The sequence below is a fragment of the Melanerpes formicivorus genome, unplaced genomic scaffold (assembly GCF_026170545.1).
Source record: "Melanerpes formicivorus ecotype bairdi unplaced genomic scaffold, bMelFor1.0.p_v2 SCAF_14, whole genome shotgun sequence".
NCBI lineage: Eukaryota > Metazoa > Chordata > Aves > Piciformes > Picidae > Melanerpes > Melanerpes formicivorus.
The window spans coordinates 7,932,326-7,951,022 of record NW_027142366.1 but is presented as its reverse complement, the minus strand read 5'-3'; the positions used below and the strand labels follow the sequence as shown (position 1 = coordinate 7,951,022).

The following is an 18,697-nucleotide window of genomic DNA, read 5'->3' as shown; positions in this document are numbered from 1 at the left end:
ACACTTCCTGACTACCAACCCAGAACCAGAAAGCACCATTTCTGTAGTAATAGCAGCCAAAAGTACTTGCAGAGAACTTCAAAATTCACTGTACCTCCTGAATGAAAAGATTTTTTGTCACACAGGGACATGGCTCAACAAAGACACAGACGTACTAGATGTCTCTGTAGAAAGCTGCTGTAATTCTGGAGATGTTGTTTTTCTTTCAAACAGGTTATTGCTTCAGAAATGGAATAGAAACCAAAAGGAGAATTCTGGCTTTTAAGAAAGTGCTCAGGTAAACAGACACCACAGTAGATCACGGTTTATATCTAGTTCATGTATTTCAGTGAAAGGATAATACTTTGTAAGCCTAATGTAAACTCTGTTCTTCTCTAGCAATGACTTTTTCCAAAGCTGAAAAGATTTGCAGTTGATTCTAGTTCTGAGCTGTGATTAGTCCACAGTATAACTTCATATCCACAAAGAACAGTTCAAAGAGAGCTGACTGTGTTGGGGGTGAAAGGAGCAAGGCAGATGTGTGTTTCTAGATATTAATGGTTTAGCTCTTTCTAAGAGCAAACATCTAAGCACATTAGAGGATTAGGAGCAGGTGTAATGGCTGTAATAACAATTGCTACATGGGCTGCATGATTTAGCAGTTAAATAAAGAAGGCTGACTGAAAAAAGACCCCCACAAAGAGTAAAGACAGCCTCAGCAAACAGTGGACTATTGTTAAAAAGTTGTGGGAGAGGCAGCTGGACAAAGTAAACCTCTCATGGAGCTTCAAACTGGCAAAGTAAAACTTACAGGAGAAGAGAAATTGCTGGGCAAAAGTACTTTCTCAGGGTTAAATGGGAGAATCATTTGTCACAAGAGTTGTTGGGGGGGGGGGGAGAGGGAAAGTGGGCATGCAGACAACTGCAGAAGTTAGACCTGCTAAGATATTCATCAAGGAACAGGTGCAAGGCAGATAAATAGTGAGGCTGGGTTTTAAATCCTTGTTTCTGTGGCTGTACTTTGTATTTTGGTTTACAAACATTGCCCACTCTTTCAAAGAGAAGGGGGGAAAAAAATCCATTCAGACCCACTGGTTAAGATTGTTTGATTGAGTGGGGAATGGCACCTGGAGCCTGGTCAAGTATGTGCAGAATTTGGCATAGAAGAGCTGATCACTAAGGAGAGCCAACAGATTTATAACCGTCCTGTACTAGCCAGAAGGTTGTTACAGACATGTGAAGACAGAGGGTAGTGTTCCACAGCCATCTCTCTTCCAGTCTTCCAGGGTAAACATGGAAGGTGTTGCTTGCACAGTGTATTGGAAGACATTCCTGCCAATGTACTTCAGAAAGAACATAGCATTATAGCACAACTAAACAGATAAGTAGGGAAAATTGTAAGTTCAAGTTAATGTATGTTGGTTTTCCATGACACTTTTGTGAGCCTATGCAGGTTATGTACTTGGACTGTATTTTAAAAGCTGTTTATGTGCTTGACTTTTAGGATTATATTTTGGATGAAGAAAAGATGCTGAAGAGGTTTGGAGTGGTACCATTAGCCCACATCTTTTCAAAGTGTGCTTAAAACTTCAAGCAAAAAGAGGGAAGATGTAATCTTTGCTGCCTTTCAGCCTCTGGCATGAGAAGTTACACAAGTGCTGCTGACTTACATCACTTCAGGCTTTGTAGGAGTCAATGTAAATCAAGCCCTTGAACTCTCCAAAGACTAAACATAAAACAATCATGTAGTTTTATAGGAATAAGAAAACAAATTAAAAATGAACAGCACAATGATAAAGTATGTATTTTTATTATTTTTACTTGCTGTATGAACCAGGAGAACAGGAATATGGATCCAGAGTTTCCTCTAGCCTAATTTTTCAAACTAGAAGGGGGATAAAAGGAAAGAAGAACAGCTGAGGCTGCCCTCAACCTTCACTGCTTCAACCAGACCCTCCTTGATAGTGAGTATAAAATCTAGCAGTGCTCCTCTCCTAGTTGGCTCATCTGCCATTTATATCAAGAACCTATCATCAGTGCACTGGAGGGACCTCCTGGGCTGTGAAGGGCTTGCTGAGGAGGCCTTCCAGCAAATACCTGGGTAGTTAAAATCCCCTATGAGACCCAGGGCCTGTAAGTGTGAGGCTGCAGCAAACCCAAAGTTAAGCGGGAGAGGGGCAAGAGCAAGAGAGCAAGCTGTAATGCCTGATTATATAGATATTTGCAGGAGGATGGGATGGATAATAATATTTGTAATATGTCCAACCCCCTGGGGATTGTCCAGCCCTCTGGTACTCTCTAGTACTGTGGAGGACTTTTATTTACGATAGACACTAATCCACAACCTGTAACACCTTGTTTTGAGGATGATTGGGTTTGTAGTCACAAAGAGCTGAAGTACCTTCAGTCAGAACTATTTCCATCTTACTACAGATCTGTCTAGATTTCTTTGGGGTTGCAGAGGGGATCAGCAATTTGGTATGCTGTACAAACGAGTCTGGTCACTCTGAGTTCATGTGACTGTGTCAGTACCTATGACTGGGCATCTGGATGTGAGCAGGGACACAAGGAGGTGTTCAGACACACAATGAGTCTAAATAACTTCGCTCAGTTAGGGCTTAGATACAAAATTTTTAAGAAGTGAAATGAAAAGTATTTTTATGTTGCAGTTTTTCAGCAAAATCTTGTCCTTAACTTAGAGCTTTGTCTCTTAAGCTTTTCTGCAGTTGTGCCCTTGGGCACTGTAGAACATCCCATCCTGCCTGTGACTCAGGCCAAACATCCGGCTGTCATTTCAACTCAGACCACTCTCTACCCGTGTATGTTTTGGTTATGTCTCTTGTCAAAGGTTCCTTCCTGCATAGCATCTCCCACACAGTTAAAACCCCTCATTCAGGTTCCTGTTTACCTCACATCTGGAGCATTGCTTCTGGTCTGTGGCCTGAAAATGCAGACCTATGAAGTTAATGAGACCTGCTGGATGAAAGACACAAAGCCCCAGTCTCCACACATCTGTCTCCTAGGCCATGATCTAACATCTCTCTGTGGTCCAGTACTCAGCACTGGTGCCCACAGAACTAGCATGGGGACAAGTATTCCTTTGTGTACTGAAGGCATGTAGTGTCTTGTCTTTCTTGTGCCCTGAGTCCTACTCACTCAATCCTGATTTATCTACAGATCTGTCAGCATGTGATTTGGAGTCAGCTTGTGTAAGTTTACTGGATTCCTCTATGAAACAGCACAATTACCTTCAGCATTGCTTCACAGTCTGGATGTAACAGTTTGATAAGACAACATTTCAGAAATGTGAACATTCTGTGTGTGAATAAATGGGCAAACTCCTGACACCTTCTAGGTGTTTTTTATGCAGTTATCTCCTAGAAGTACTAGTTCTGTTTGTTTCTGTGTGCCTTCGTGAACTGAGTGGATATAAAAGTAGATAAGAGCAATGTAGACTTGTGATTGCAGACCACAAGAAAGCTTACTCTAGCTTCCGTTTCAGAAAGATTTAGCAGAAGGCTAAATGTGAACAAAATATGGCCAGCCCTCTTCATTAAAGATAGGAGACTAAGCACAGCAGGAGAGGTTCAAAATACCAGTTCTGAAAGCTCATCTGAGGTGTCTCCTTCTGGCTAAGGTGGAACCCAAAGCCAAGTTGAAATACTCTTTGTTGATTTTCACTGAGCAATGAAAAGCTCTGAAAATGAAAAACTACAAATGAGATGGGCAGCTGCTGCAACTTGTGGAGGAGTTCTGTGATAGTCCAGGGAGAGAAAAGCCACTTTCTTTCTTGGATTAAATGGTAAAAGCCATCAGTGCTGTGGACAGCTCAAAACAGAGAATTTGTTATTCCTGGGGTTTCTGCTCCAAACTGAGTTTGTCATTCATATGACAGCCTGAGGAGTGCAGATCGGCTTCAACAGATTCAAAAGTTCTAATGCAGGCTACAGGGACTTAGGTAAGTGTATGTTATGCTAAAATACATTGGCTGAGGTGTCAGTTTGAGTTCTTGTCAGCACATGAACATTAAATTACATTAACATTTAAATTGCAAAGTCACCTATGAACTTGAGATGTTTCTAACATACCAACATTTAAAACTGTAGTCATTTATATGTAGATTTGGGAGTGTTTCTTGAGCATCTTAACCACTGCTTTCAGACCTAATGTTAAGACACACCCAGTTAAAAACATTGGCTTTGATTTCTCATTGTTGCATTTGCAGAAGGATATGTGTCCTTTAAAATCTTAGGATTCAAAAGCCTCTCTGATTATTAATAATTAATCACTAATTTTAAATGCATTATTTAATAGTAAATCACCGTTTCCTGTTCTGTTGCATACCAGTTAGTCTGCTGCCTGTACTTCATTTGCATTGGGAGCTGGTGAACAGCTCTCGTGCCAACAGTTAAGCCTCTTTGCAAACACCTGATTGAGTTGGAGATGAAGACAGAAAAGTCAGGTTGAAAGTGCTGAGTACCACTGCCAGACAGGATTTTTGTTTCTTGATCCAAATTTAGATTAAAAACCATAGGTAGAAGGAGAAAGTACATTTCCATTTGTTTCCATTCACTCTGCTGCTAGATGAGATGTATCCTACCAAAGTTTCACACAGCTTGGAGAGGTTTGCTTTTAAATGTTACTGCTAAGAATTTCTTTCCTGTTTTTCTTTAGTGAAGAGCACTTTTCTCTCTATTTTTTAAAAGCAATGTGAGATCCTTCAGTAATCTAGTAACATTTATCCACAGGATGATGGTACCAATAGTATATTGGTGGTGTCTAGTGTCTCAGCAGTACTTTTACCAGGCAGCATTAAGAGATACCATCCTGCTTAGAAGGGTCTGTTGTGCAGAAAAGATTTCATTCTTTCCTGAAAAGGAACGTAAATTACGTACAAATTAAGCCCTGCCCTTTTCTGGCTCCCAGCCCAGACACTTAGCTACAAAGGAGCAGGAACAGCAAAAGGACCTGAGCACACATGAACATCTTGGCCTGAGCATACCTGATGCCCTTGTGTTACTGATTGTCCAGCAAGGAGAAGTCTCACCAACTTATTGGACAGGAAGGACTGGGAGAACACCAACACCCAGGACTCTGCCAAGGGTATTTACTATTTCTCTAGCTATTAAAAAAACCTGAAATGTTTTGACTCCTAACTTTTCCTGGGAAGAAATTTCTGTTTCTAATATTTGAAAGGGGAGACCTGAGAGCAGCTTGCTGCGTGCACTGCGTGAGATGCAGAATGCATTAATAAATCAGAACAGCTCCTATAAATTTAGAGAGACAAGGCAGATACTCATTCTGGAAATAAGCATTTTCTTACAGCAATGTGATTCAATTCAAAATTTGCTGATAATTTGATAATGCTTCTCCAATTCCATGAAGCAGATGAATACATTCATCTATTAGTGCTTTTTAAGGAAGAGTTTTCTAGCCAAAGTTTCAAGATTTTCTAAATACAATCTTGGGCTTACTCAAATTTTAAGGAGCTGTTAAGAACAAGTATCCAGATATACAAAAATCATTAAAATAGGGATTTTTGAGTATTTCTTTGTGATAAGCTTGACCTTAGTTCTCAATGCAGTATATAAAAGGATGTCTTCTCACAGAAGACATGGCAAAGTAATTTAATATGGCTTAAAGCTACTGCATAGCATGCTCTAGAGATGCAGATCTGAATTTCCTTGATTGAACAGCAAAACATACTTGGGTTAGTTTTATGATGTTAGTTCTAATTTAATTGTTGTTTGGAATTGTGGAGTATTTTTCACTTTGGAAATGCCTGGATATTTTTTGGCATAAGGAGCTTGTGTTTTCCACTGTCCTGTCACTCAGCTCGTGGAATTCACTGAGCTGAAAAAAATGTATGACAGCATGAAGAGTCTGGTGCTGATTTCCCTGGGTCTGAAATCCAAAAGGCAACATAACAAAAGACAAAAAATGTCACAAAATTATGAAAAATTAGGCAATGGCCAAAATAGTCTCTAACTTTGTGTACCATGGACTGCATTTTTTGCTGCTTTTCGAGTTATTTTTTGGTGTTGCCACCCCAAAAGTGATGCAGCTGACAGTTACCAGTCATGCCCAGTTTCTGCATAGTCTCTGCTGAACCCTGGTGTAAATGACTGAGCAAACCATGGTTGATTACCTGTGCCCAGCTAGTGGAAGATGATGTACTGTCATGTGAGGGCACATTGCTATGGGGACTCACTTCAGCTATGAGAAAACCATAAGAATCTGCAGGAAATGGGTCTGTATTCCTACATTAGACCCACAGGCACCCAGTTTGGCTTAATTGGACAGATTCCAGATGTATTTATCCTGGATTTCTATTTGGGGATTTAAGAGCCTACATCCTGATGTGCAAAAGCCATACAAGGAATCATGACAAGAGGGGCTGTCTCTGGGGGAAAACGAACTGGACTAATGTATCAGGATATATTGTGACCTGGAATGCCAGACATTTTAACTGGAAAATACAAGGGAATTTCTAAAGAAAAGTGATTATTGTGGAATAAACTCATTTTAAAGACAGAACAAAGTGTACAGGTGGGTAACTATCACAGAAGGATACTTTAATCAGTACATGAATTCAAAGGGAAGAATGGCTTCTCTCTTCTGTTCCTTGTCAGTTCAGCTGTATATGAGAACAGTATGGACATAAGTTAGTAAGAGGTAGACTGAAAGCTGAATGTCTTTAGTGTGTAATCAGAAAAGTTTGGTGACAAAAGTGAAGAACTGGGGACCTAAATGTGAAATAAAGTGGATTTTAAAAGTAGGATCAATCCTTTCTTATATTCCTTATGATTTTTTTCCCTGAGTGGTGGGATAACATCTCTTTGGTATTAATGTATCAGAAGTCAGCGAGTTCTCAAGGATAAAACATTTGGTACACCAAGCATTCAAAACTTTAATCAGACCTGTCAAGGGTAGGTAAGTAAAATGTCTCTAAAATTCTGTGATTTCACTACTGTATAATAAGAGACCTGTGGGTGTGAGTAAAGGAGTAAATCTTAGAATATAAAAGTACTCAGACTCATTACTCATTGTATATGAAAACCTCACCAACAAAAATTAGGAGTTTATACATTTTAAACATGTTAAGGTAATTAAAAAATGTATAAATAGAAACAGTATAGTCACAAAAGGAGCACTGTAACCTGGAAGTTACTGGAATGACCCAGATCTCACAGGATTATGCAGGAGTTTTCAAGAGATCTTCTGTCTTCCAGTCGTGATGCAAGAAGGATCCACAGAAGAGCTCCACAGCAGCCCACCATGTGAAGGCAAACTAAAAGAGCACGCTGGACCACTGGTGAACAGAAACAGAAAGACATTGGTGACAGGAGGTGGAGGCTACCTGGGCTACAATCTGGGATGTGCTCTTGTTAGGTCAGGAATTGCTGTTGTTCTGTTTGACATACGGAAACCTAAATGGGACATTCCAAGTGGAGCAGAGTTTTTCGAGGTATGTTGAAATTGCATATTTAACACCTGTGAAATACAAGCTGGGAGTGTGTCAAGACAGGCAAGCATTGACTGTCCAGTATCCTTTCCAGCACAAGAAGGAAGGGCCATCAGGTGAAATGAGGAGGAGTCATTTCAGTACAAAAAGAAGTTATTTTTTTATCCAATGGGTATAAGGCATGTACAAAGCCTTGCCAAAAGATTTAGTTCCACTGGAGGTAACTAAATGGGTAAGAAAAAATAGGCTAAAGAAATCATCTGAATGAAAATACTTGGAGACTGGAAGAGTATTCTGGGGGGGAAGTGTCATATATGCTTGTCCTGTGCCTGCTTTTCATAGGGCACCCATTTGTGTGCATTCATTCCTTTTGAATTTATTATGTCTGCCAATGAGGGGTATGAAAGAGATCTCTAATACATGATAGCTTGCAGCGTTCTGTGCAGGACGCATCCCCTCTAATCCCTGATGTGGGGAGCACCAACTCCTCATACCTGCTTCCACCCACTCATGTTTGGGTATCTGGGTGTGCAAGGGCATGCAAGCACCTTCTGCACACTCCAGTCATCTGGCACAAGTTCTAGCTAGACACAGGGTATCATTCAGCTGATCTTGTCTGAGCACTTGGCTTAAGAGCTCCTTGACACCGTCATAAGAACTATGAAGTTGATGGCAAAGCTAAAAGTGATGATGGGATCTTTGTCCCAGGGGTTATCAAGGTGATGCCAGTTTTTCTCCTGGCTACATCACCAGGTGGGAGAAGGGGGAAGGGAGGCAAAGTGGAATATGGCACTGCTTGGCATGGCTGTGAAGTGGGCAGAATACCAGGCTGAGCAGATCTTTTGTTTGACCTGGGATGGTTGTTCTTAAATTCAAATTCATAAACAGCTTTCAGAGAATATGGAAGAGAGAGAAAGTATTACTGAAGAATCATTAAAAAACCATAAGCTTGATTTGTCAATGGTATAAATCCACATAATTTGATTTAAGCTGATGGATGATGGCAATTTACATTTTCTAAGGGAGACCTGAGATCTAATAAACAATCTTCTGAGAACAAGGGGGGGTTTATAATTCAATTTTAAAAGAGTAAGTATTACAAAATATTGGTGAATTGCCTAGAAAATGAAACTACAGAGTCCTATTAAATGAAGTCATAAATCACTTCAGAGCTCTGAGCCCTGATCGGTGATTTGCTGATTGCTAATACTGTTTATACGTGGTTGAAGGTAGGAGTGGAATTCAGATGTGTCTGTGAAATACTTTGGCAACCTCAGAAGAAAAATAATGGGAATTAAAGACTGCTTAGATTACCTCTTAATATTACTTCCAGATATTTCTTACGTGATTATTCTATTGATTCCATTACAGTAAATTAACCAATGCCTACTATTTTGACATATAATGCTGAAAAGAAAGGTGTTATATTTGTCTTGGTATCTCTATGTTTGTAGGCTATCATTCATGTAGTGTTACCTGGGATACAAAAATGCAATTTAACATTCTAGACACATAGCATTTGATACTAGATACAGTGTGTTTGTGTTTAATACAGCAGTATAGTGCAGTTCATGCCATGCAATTGCAATACACTGATGTATGCTGATATCCTTTCAAATGCATAGGGTGTATGCTCTTTGGGTTTAATGTTGTACAAAACTGTAACTAAATTTATCATCTAGTGTGCATAAAATAAAGCTTAGATGGGCAAGGAGACCTTTGTCCACTTTGCACAAGGTGGATGTTTACATTCTAAGAGAAGGGGTTCTCTTGTTTGGTGATTCCATGGTAAACAGCTCAGCCCTTCCTGCTCTGATTTATTGTCCTTGGGGCTTGATTCTCCAGCTCTGAAGCAGAAGCTGCTCCCATTCAAGTCAAACAAGTTTTGCCAGCCTGCAGGCTGCAGGACTAAGTATGAAAATACGCATTATAATTGAAGACAACAAGAGTCGTATTTGTTTTGCAATAAAATGCTGACAAAATTCTTACTCACGGGTTTTTCTTCATGTCTATAATGTTTTATTTAATGACAGATAAGTGTTGTGAAAAGCAGATCAACATTACTATAGATTTTCCTTAATAGTCATAGTTAATACTAATTCTTTAGAACTCTACCAGCCAAAAATCCATTCTTTTCTCCTTTTACAGGGTGATGTGAGAGATTACAAAGCAGTGTTCAAAGCATGTGAAGGGGTTGACTGTATTTTCCATGTGGCTGCATGTGGCATGTCAGGATTAGAACAAGCAAGTACAATTTTTCCTAACTTTTTCCTGTGTTACTTTTGTGAAAGCAGAGCTTTGCCTGCATGAATGTAATTATAGGATAGTTATGTAAGACAGAAATTAGTTATAAAAGTCAGCTCATCTACACAGGCAACAAGGGAGGTATCCCTTAAATAATAAAGCATGAAAGTAATGTGCTACACAAAATACTCTGGAGAAATGAGATCATAGATGTAAAAGCTTGGATAAGAATGCAAATCCTTCTTCCTTGATCTGAAGAATTGTGACAGTATTGCTGTAGGAATAATATCTGTGGATTGTCCTGTGAACACATAAATCACAAAGAAACAGACCAGCAGCTCAGTAGCGTTATGCTAAGTAACAATGATACTCAGAGAGGGTGTTATCAAAAGAAGTCATGAAACTACTAATTTATTTCCAGGAACGGGACAGATTGCCACTGGAACAAGAACTTGTTGAAAACCTAAGGGAGCATAAACCCAACCAATAATTCCCAACTTTTTGATCATGGATTACCTATGATGTGACCAAACAAAAATGAAGCGTTGTCATTTCTTTTCAGATGCATTTTATCTTTAATTTTTCCACTTGACCTGTTCACATACTGAACACCACCATACCAATGAGAGCTGCTGGAAATCACTGTATGTCAGAAGAACAGAGAACTGTAACACATACCACCCAAAACAGTCACAGCTGGTTGAGATCTGGCAATTTTAACAATTGTATTGTGAATGTGAGTTGTTCAATTAATTAGGTGTTGTGCAAACTCTGTTTCTAGCTTCAAAAGAAAGATCAGATTGAATCCATAAACGTTGGAGGCACGAAAATAATAATTGATGGTATGTACCTGGATTTTTCTTTCTTTGCATCTGAGACAAACATGAATGAAACCCCCTTCTAACTGGATGGTTCCTGTGTTGATAGTAAAATTAGGCTCTTCTCTCTCCCCTTTCAGAGTGTGATATAAAGCTAGCAGTACCAGTCCCCTAATAGATCTGCTACTGGATTGAATTTGGGATAGGTTTTTAACCTGGACTTTATCTGCTGGTGGACCAACATGAACTCTCCTCCATGTACTGGTTACTTTTCCCCTGTTACTCCATGTGATTTCATCACAGAGAGATTGTATTGTTTGTTGTGGTGTAAATATTTGGTAACAGGAGCCATAGGTGTGCTATTAGCACATGAATAGAGGCAATTTTCTGTGCTTTCTGATCATCTTGACTGTGATCCCAATTTATTATATACTAATTTTTAGCTTCTGTGTCTGGAAAACATTAGTTGATTTCTTTCTGTATATTTAGTTCCAGAAGGATCATTTCAAAAGTGTAAATACCAAAGCTACATGGCAAGTTAAACTCTAAATGAGTTAGAGAAGGAGTTGCCACATATTCCCTCCTTCTTACTCCAACCTCTGAACCCACAGGAACATCCCATGTCAAACTTCCATAGGCTCCCAACAAAGAAGGAATCTGGGAGGAGCATGGACCTGTTAATCTACTTTTTAATAATAGATTTTGTTATTGTGTTTTGTTCCAAGTATTTACAACACACTCATTACATTCATTATTTTCAAAATAAGCCCATGAGCCAACTGGGCTGAGTGCTCTGTAGATTCTACAGATTCCTGACTTTGAATATTAATTCACTGAAACTTTAGGAACATTGTTAAAGCAAAAGGAAGTTTCTGTTATTCAAGTTTGCAGTGACTTATGTGCAGCAGAATTTAGACATAACATCTTAACACCCAACTGGAATCCATAATTAGACTTTGTTTTGTAAATAATATTAATTTCAGTTGGTTTTAAGGTACTGATTATACACTAACAGCCTGTGTTTCCTGCTAACATGTCATTTGTCACCTATGAACAGATTGAGACAAGCGCAGTTGGGTCACACAGAGGAGAGAGCTGGCACATCTTAGATGGCTTCAGTTACTTGCAAAAGCATCCATAAGACTGCCTACTGCTCACTCCTAAAAGAAGGCAAAACATTTGAGCTGCCTTCCAATACATGAAGGGATCCCACAGGAAGGCTGCTGAGGGACTTTTCATAAGGGTGTCTAGAGACAGGACGAGGGGGAATGGTTTGAAGCTGAGGGAGAGCAGGGTTAGACTGGAGCTTAGGAAGAAGTTCTTCAGTAGGAGAGTGGTAAGACTCTGGAATAGGCTGCCCAGGGAGGCTGTGGATGCCTTCTCGCTGGAGGTGTTCAAGGCCAGGCTGGATGAGTCCTTGAGCAGCTGAGTCTAGTTGAGAGGTGTCCCTACCTATGGCAGGGAGGTTGGAGCAATCCTCTCTAAGGTGCCTTCCAGCCTGAGCCATTCTATGATTCAATGATTCTATGAATAGTGGTCCACAGACAGGCTGCTCTCTACAGTACTACCCCTACAGAATGAAGCAGGGAGTTCTCAGTTTGATCACAAGAAATGTTTGTGCTCATCTCCTTTTTATTCAGTTTGTAAAATGAACATCTTTTCAGAAACATTTCTGAGATAAAGCAGGAATTTCACACACCCCCACACCAAGATAATTCCTCTGCACAGCTGATGACTACCATCCAGTGGTGATATGATAGTTGCAGGTACCTAATCATGAAATGTGTGGTGACCACAACATGTAGTGTTTACATAGTAGGCATTTGGGATGACAAACTCCAGCTGAATGAAAGATAACATTATATTAAATGCTAAGTTAATGTTAAATTTAAAGTATTAACTCTGCTATACAAGTAATGATGGTTTACAAAAGGAGAAGCTGTTCATGTGTTGTTTCTCACTCTTTGTATTAAAATGATTTATTTTCTATACCCTTTTAGTCTGCAAACAAAGGAATATCCCTAGACTAATCTATACCAGTACAGTGAATGTTGTATTTGGAGGGAATCCTATTGAAGAAGGAGATGAAGAAACTGTACCATATTTTCCACTGGAAAAGGTACTTTATTCATGTGATGAACCCTAGATAAGACTGGCTGCTACTCTGTTGGTGCCTCCTGAGATACTGAGCTGGAGATGTCAGTTTCTGCACAGCACCTCAGACTTCTGAGAAAGCATTTCAGGAATTTACAGTTAGTTGTATGTGGATGAGCCCTAAGCATGTGTTTTATCTAATGGTTATCATGCAGTAGTGAGCAGTAGAGGTAGATGGGGCACAGAGGGAGGTGGAGAGGTGGATGAAACTACCTGAGAGCAGAAAAACTTTCCATGGTGAGATTTTTAGGTGTCTTTTCAAAACATAAAGGCTGGTCACACAAAGTTCAACAGATACATAAATAGCCTTGTGTGGATGAGTCATCACTAAACCAGCCTGTGAGAACTGTATTCAGAATTATAGTGTTTAAATACTTGAGTGCAATTATTAAAGATGCAGCTGGGAGGGCATTATTTATGACTTCTCAAACAGCTTCAGCAAGAGAGTGAAACAATTTGAGGAAAGTTGGAATTTTCAATTTCATATTTAACCTATTGCTTTAAAAGTAATTTTCCAATTCAAAATGGATGGGGTTTTTTTTTCAAACCAAAATTACCTGACCCACCAGAACATTTGGGTTGATATTAATTTTTTCAGTAGATACTGGTGGACTTAAATTCAGTCTGAAGCTAAGCTTGTGCAATTAAAATGTAAGTCTGATATGTAGTTATGTATAATGTGTAAGTCTTTGTCAGGTAAAATGTAAGTCTGATATATAGATCTGTATATGTCTTTGTCATAAAGGAAGTATATACATACTATATCATGTCGTTATTACATATCTTGTCATGTTTGGTTTTACTCAACTGATGTCTACAAGCTGGCTAGATTTAAATGTAATCAGACATAAACAGTAACTTTGCCTTTACAGATGCAATGATGAGATTAAAATTATCATATTCTGCCTTTCTTTGTAGCAATTTAATCATTATTCTAGAACAAAGGCAATTGCAGACCAAATGATTCTTGCTGCTAATGGAACTTTGCTCAAAGGTACATATAAATCTTCTGGGGTTTTCCTATTAGTAGTAGTGCTAATGGGTAGCCTGTTCTCAGGTTACTCATTTATCAATAAGTAGTACCTTTTAAATTAACTGAATTTAGTTAACAATACATGTCAGCATATGTTGATAGCAAAGCTATCTGAGAATCACATTTTGTTCTCTCTCCAAGGAGGGGGTAAGCTCCACACTTGTGTGCTTCGTCCACCAGGCATATATGGACCCGAAGAGCAGCGGCACCTGCCACGAGTAGCCGTATGTGTTATGTAGTCAGCTCTGGAGGACACTACAAGTAGTTGTAAGGGCATAGCACAAGTGGAAGTATCACTATTACAGTTGTTAACAATTCCTCTGGGAAGACTGTTGTGAAAGCTTGGTGACAGGGCACAACAAATAGCATGATGTGAGCACTGCAGAAATGGCAAGGCTCAAGCTGTGCTTTTACTGATTTACAGACTGCATCAGGTTGGAAGGGACCCTTAAAGGTCATCTTGTCCAACCCCCCCTGCAGTGAGAAATGCCATGGTAATGGAAATGTTGTCTTTTAAATAGACACTTGAGTTTCATCCAGATACTCTAACGTCACCGTATTTTAACACTGTGTATCAGTGCAACAGCCCTGGGTTTATAAAACCACCAAGTAGTTGTTTGGCCTTGTGCTGTAATTACACACAAATACAGCAAATTCCAAATATTCATCTTAGCAAAAATGAGTGCATCATACTGCATCATAAAGGGAAAACGTAGCTCTTTCACATTTTCTGTTTCTACAGGTCAATATCCAGCGGAGATTGTATAACTTCAAGTTTGGGAATCACAAAGTTCAGATGAACTGGGTCCACATAGGAAATCTAGTGCAAGCTCACTTACTAGCTGCTGAGGCTCTCACCTCTGAGAAGCATTATGTAGCTGTAAGTAAACAATATGAACATTGTGTGCCAGTAGATTTAGCTCTCAAATAGGTTTAATTTTTGGCTGTTTTGAGACTAAAGATTCTCCAAAAGGTTGTGTGCTAAATGCTCCAAAATGGCATGTGGCTCCACAAGCACATGGGCAGTGCAAATGCAAATACACTCTGCTACTATCTTCATGCTGGTGGTTTTTCTGTTTTGGAAATACAGTATTTCCTGTTTGATTAAGGGAAATCCTATTTTAGTATTTCTAACCAAGTTGATATATTCACCATCACACAAATCTATATAGCCTGTTATTATTTTGAGAATAGATTCTGATTCTAGATGCCACATTCTGAGGCACTCCAGTTTAATTTTCAGGGTTGAAAATTCCAAAAAGAGATCTACAAAATGAATGTACAGTTTAAACAGGTTTTCCCTTCTCTTCTGCTGGTCCTAATTGCAACAACAGCCTGAGGACTGTGAAGCATTACAGAACTGACAGTCTTGCAGCAGCTGCTACTTTCACAGTTCATGAAGGCTCCAGCTTCATTTATATTGGTAGGAACATACAGACAGCAGGTACAGATACATCTGAACATCCCTCTCTGTGATGTCAACTAGTTAAGTGCTTGGAAGCTCCAATGCTGTTCTAGAATGATGTAATGCCCAGCCTCCCAGGGTCTGAGTGGTTGCTCAGGTGTTCATAGTGCTCCACAGTTGGACAGACTCCTCATCCAGAGCATAGCTGTCAAGGAAGTATTGTCTGCACATTTATAAGGCTGGAGGAAGACAGACTGGGAAGTCAAAATTGGATTAGGCACTCTGACATGTCCCATGGAATGTATATTTGGAGTTTGTTTTAATCAGAAAATTAGCTAGAGTTAGAACTTCACCTCAAAAACCTGTGTTTATTAAATGCTATTGATGCTGTCATTTATGTTGAACTCATGAAGATAGCTCTGTCCCCTGCACATTATGCCCATGCACTTAGTGCCCTAACTGTTGGATTACTACAGAGTGAAATCAAAGTCTGACCTACATTACACCATAGTCAATGATGATCATTTCTACTACCATCCAAAAGTATGAGGAATGTTCGAGATCACAGTGGAGTCCTGTGAAGGCAGTTTGCTGAGCTGATTTGCATGCATTCACCAGAAGCATGCTGGTGTCTTACCCACAAAATCCAGACAGATATGTAGGTATGAGAAAGAAAATGCCATCCCCTGTAGAATGTTTTGCTAATTGTTTTTCTCTGCTTCTTGAACAGAGTGGTCAGGCGTACTACATACACGACGGTGAGAACGTCATCTTCTCGGAGTGGATAGTCCCTCTGGTGTGTAGTGCTCATGAATGTAGCTGCAATGCACTCCGAGGGCCCCAGTCACAGCCTTAACTAAATGCAATTCAGTGCATGTTAACTACTGAATTATTTAACGTTGAAGTCAGTCCTGTTCTCCCTGCATATCCTAACGTTCCACTGGCTTTAAATGAAGATTTGGATATGCGTAACTGGAATTTGGCCTTTACTGTTGTGAGAGAATTTAGCTGAGAGGTATGGAACAGCAGCATTTCTGTACCATGAGCTTGCAGTGCATGAAAAGTTGTACTATTAGCATCTGGTAGCTTTTGTAACCATTGTTTATTTCTTTGTTCTGCCATCAAGTGCAGCATTTAAAGGAAGCCCTTTTAGAATCGTATCTTAAAAGCTTAAAAAGAGGCAACTTTTTTTTTCCATTTTCATGCTTTGCTGACACCAAATATTCTGTTGTTTTTTTCCTTGTATGCCCCTTCTAGTTTGAAAAATTAGGCTACAGGAAACCCTGGATCCATATTCCTGTTCTCCTGGTTCATATAGCAGGTAAAAGTAATAAAAATACAGACTTAACCATTGTGCTATTAATTTTTTAACTTGTTTTCTTATGCCTGTGAAACTGTATTATTGTTTTATATAATGCAGGGACTCAAACTGTAGGAACTGTGTAACTTCAAATTATTCTAGTTAATATTAATGTCAAGGGCAAGTGGCAGAAGGACAGAGCCAGGCTCTGCTTAGTGATGTCCAGCGATAGGACAAGGGGCAGTAGGTGCTAGCTGAAGCAGAGGATGTTCCACATGAACATAAGGAAGAACTTTTTCAATGTGAGGATGACAGAGCCCCAGAGCACACAGAGGGGTTGTGGAGTCTCCTCTGGAGACATTCAAACCCACCTGGATGCATTCCTGTGTGATCCTGCATTGAACTGGATGATCTTTTCAGGTCCCTTCCAACCCCTAACATTCTGTGATTCTGTGTGCAATAATAATCCCTTATGCCATTTGGCATTAATGACACTAGACAAAAGCTATTAATAAATTCAGTCCCTCAGGTACTTCATAAATTAAACAATGCCTTCTACCACCTCAATAACATCCTCTGGTATCAGTAGGAATTACAGGATGTGCAATGTCAGCATTATCTCAGTTTATTGTTATCCATCTGTCTCATTAAGTAACTTTCCTGTTTCACAGCTACTGTGATGGAGTATCTGCACCTGATACTAAAGCCATTTTTTAGCTTTACCCCTTTCTTGACAAGGAATGAGGTAAATACATATCTCTATATATGGGTATTTTCATCCAAGTTCTAGAAAATAAGTTATTAAGGTCACTTCTGTAACTGTCCTTTTGGATTTTAGGTGTGGAATGTTACTGTAACTCACACTTTCCGAATAGACAAGGCAAGAAAACAGCTTGGTTACAATCCAAAGAAATTCTCATTTGCTGATTCTGTGGATCATTACCTGAAAACAAGACCTGCTTGCCAAGAAGATCACACACTCCTTAAAGGGATCTTTGCTTTTGGCATTTTGTTGAGTTTGATCATTCTTTCTTTCTTCTAAAACAACTACCCACCTGTTTCAGAAAACTGGGTTTTGCTTTGGAGTATTAATGATCTGGTCATAGTACGTTCCTCAAAAGTATGGATGTTTTCTTCATGATGATGATGCTAATGATGGCATCTTTCTGGAGACTGAAAATACAGGACACATCAGGAACTATTTGCAAAGGACAATGCAGTATCAGAAGATGGAATGGGTTGTCCAGGAAGGTGGTTGAGGCCCCGTCCCTGGAGATGTTTAAGCCCAGGCTGGATGAGGCTCTGGCCAGCCTGATCTAGTGTGGGGTGTCCCTGCCCATGGCAGGGGGGTTGGAACTAGATGATCCTTGTTGACCCTTCCAGCCCTGACTGATACTATGATCAAAGGAGTTCACTCCTAACATATGCAGGAATAGTTGTAATGGCTCTTCTTTAATGGATTGCTTCCTGTTGGGAATGATTTTCTTAAAATGATCATTCAGGAGGGTAAGAAATTAGAAGAGGAGGACCCATTGTAGGACTGCTGTGTTGTAACAGGTCCAGTAGCTCCAATGAAGGAAAAGCTGACCAAACAATTCCTCTGATGAAGCCACTGCTCCAGCTACTGTGTGTCAGTATGAGGAATTATGAAGACCTGGGAAATAGCACCAAAGATACAAAACATAAATAGGAGTAACAGGTGGTGAGAGGACTGAAAATTATACTTATACTTTTACTTATGTAAAAATGTAATTAATAACCTTAGGTGTGTTTGTAAAGCAAATATTCTTGTAAAGCAAATGTTCTTTCAATGCCATAATAAAAAATGACTGAACCAAACTCTGTAATTAAGCAGCCAGGGGGATCGGGGAGGGAGGGCACATAAGACCTGGGAGTTCAGCAAACTGTTTCTGCTACCTTGTCTTGTAAATGAAGGCAAATCCATAACCCCATAGCAGGCACACTGTGCATTCAGAGAACTACCATGTCAGGGGGAGCAGCCAAGCTGACCACGAAGACCCAAGTGAGGGCCCAGCATTTCTCATCTCCCTTTCTTAAGATTTACATACCTCAGCTGGACAGCCTAAGCCACACATGCTGCACATGTACTACACATACATGTACCATGTGTAGCCCAGATGGCTTTTCATAAGACTACTTGTCACAAGGATTTTCTCAGGGAGCAGCTGCTCCCTCTCTTGCACTGCATGTGGATCAGGAGAACTGGACTGGACAGGGTGGGTCACAGAAAAGAGTGATGGAAAAGTTTTGCCATCTGACTGTCTCTAGTCTGTGTTTT

General features: G+C 39.7%; 1 protein-coding gene across 1 annotated transcript; it reads left to right on the top strand.

Annotated features, from left to right (window-relative positions):
- Window positions 1-1,487: 1,487 nt before the first annotated feature.
- On the top strand, window positions 1,488-18,252 carry LOC137445249 (putative short-chain dehydrogenase/reductase family 42E member 2). The gene is made up of 13 exons (XM_068146801.1): window positions 1,488-3,937; window positions 4,906-5,082; window positions 7,212-7,447; window positions 9,593-9,688; window positions 10,470-10,530; window positions 12,507-12,625; window positions 13,579-13,654; window positions 13,835-13,917; window positions 14,436-14,573; window positions 15,829-15,894; window positions 16,356-16,419; window positions 17,070-17,143; window positions 17,237-18,252. The coding sequence occupies exons 3-13, from the start codon at window positions 7,217-7,219 to the stop codon at window positions 17,438-17,440; spliced, it is 1,212 nt and encodes a 403-aa protein (XP_068002902.1). The 5' UTR covers window positions 1,488-3,937; window positions 4,906-5,082; window positions 7,212-7,216; the 3' UTR covers window positions 17,441-18,252.
- Window positions 18,253-18,697: the final 445 nt, after the last annotated feature.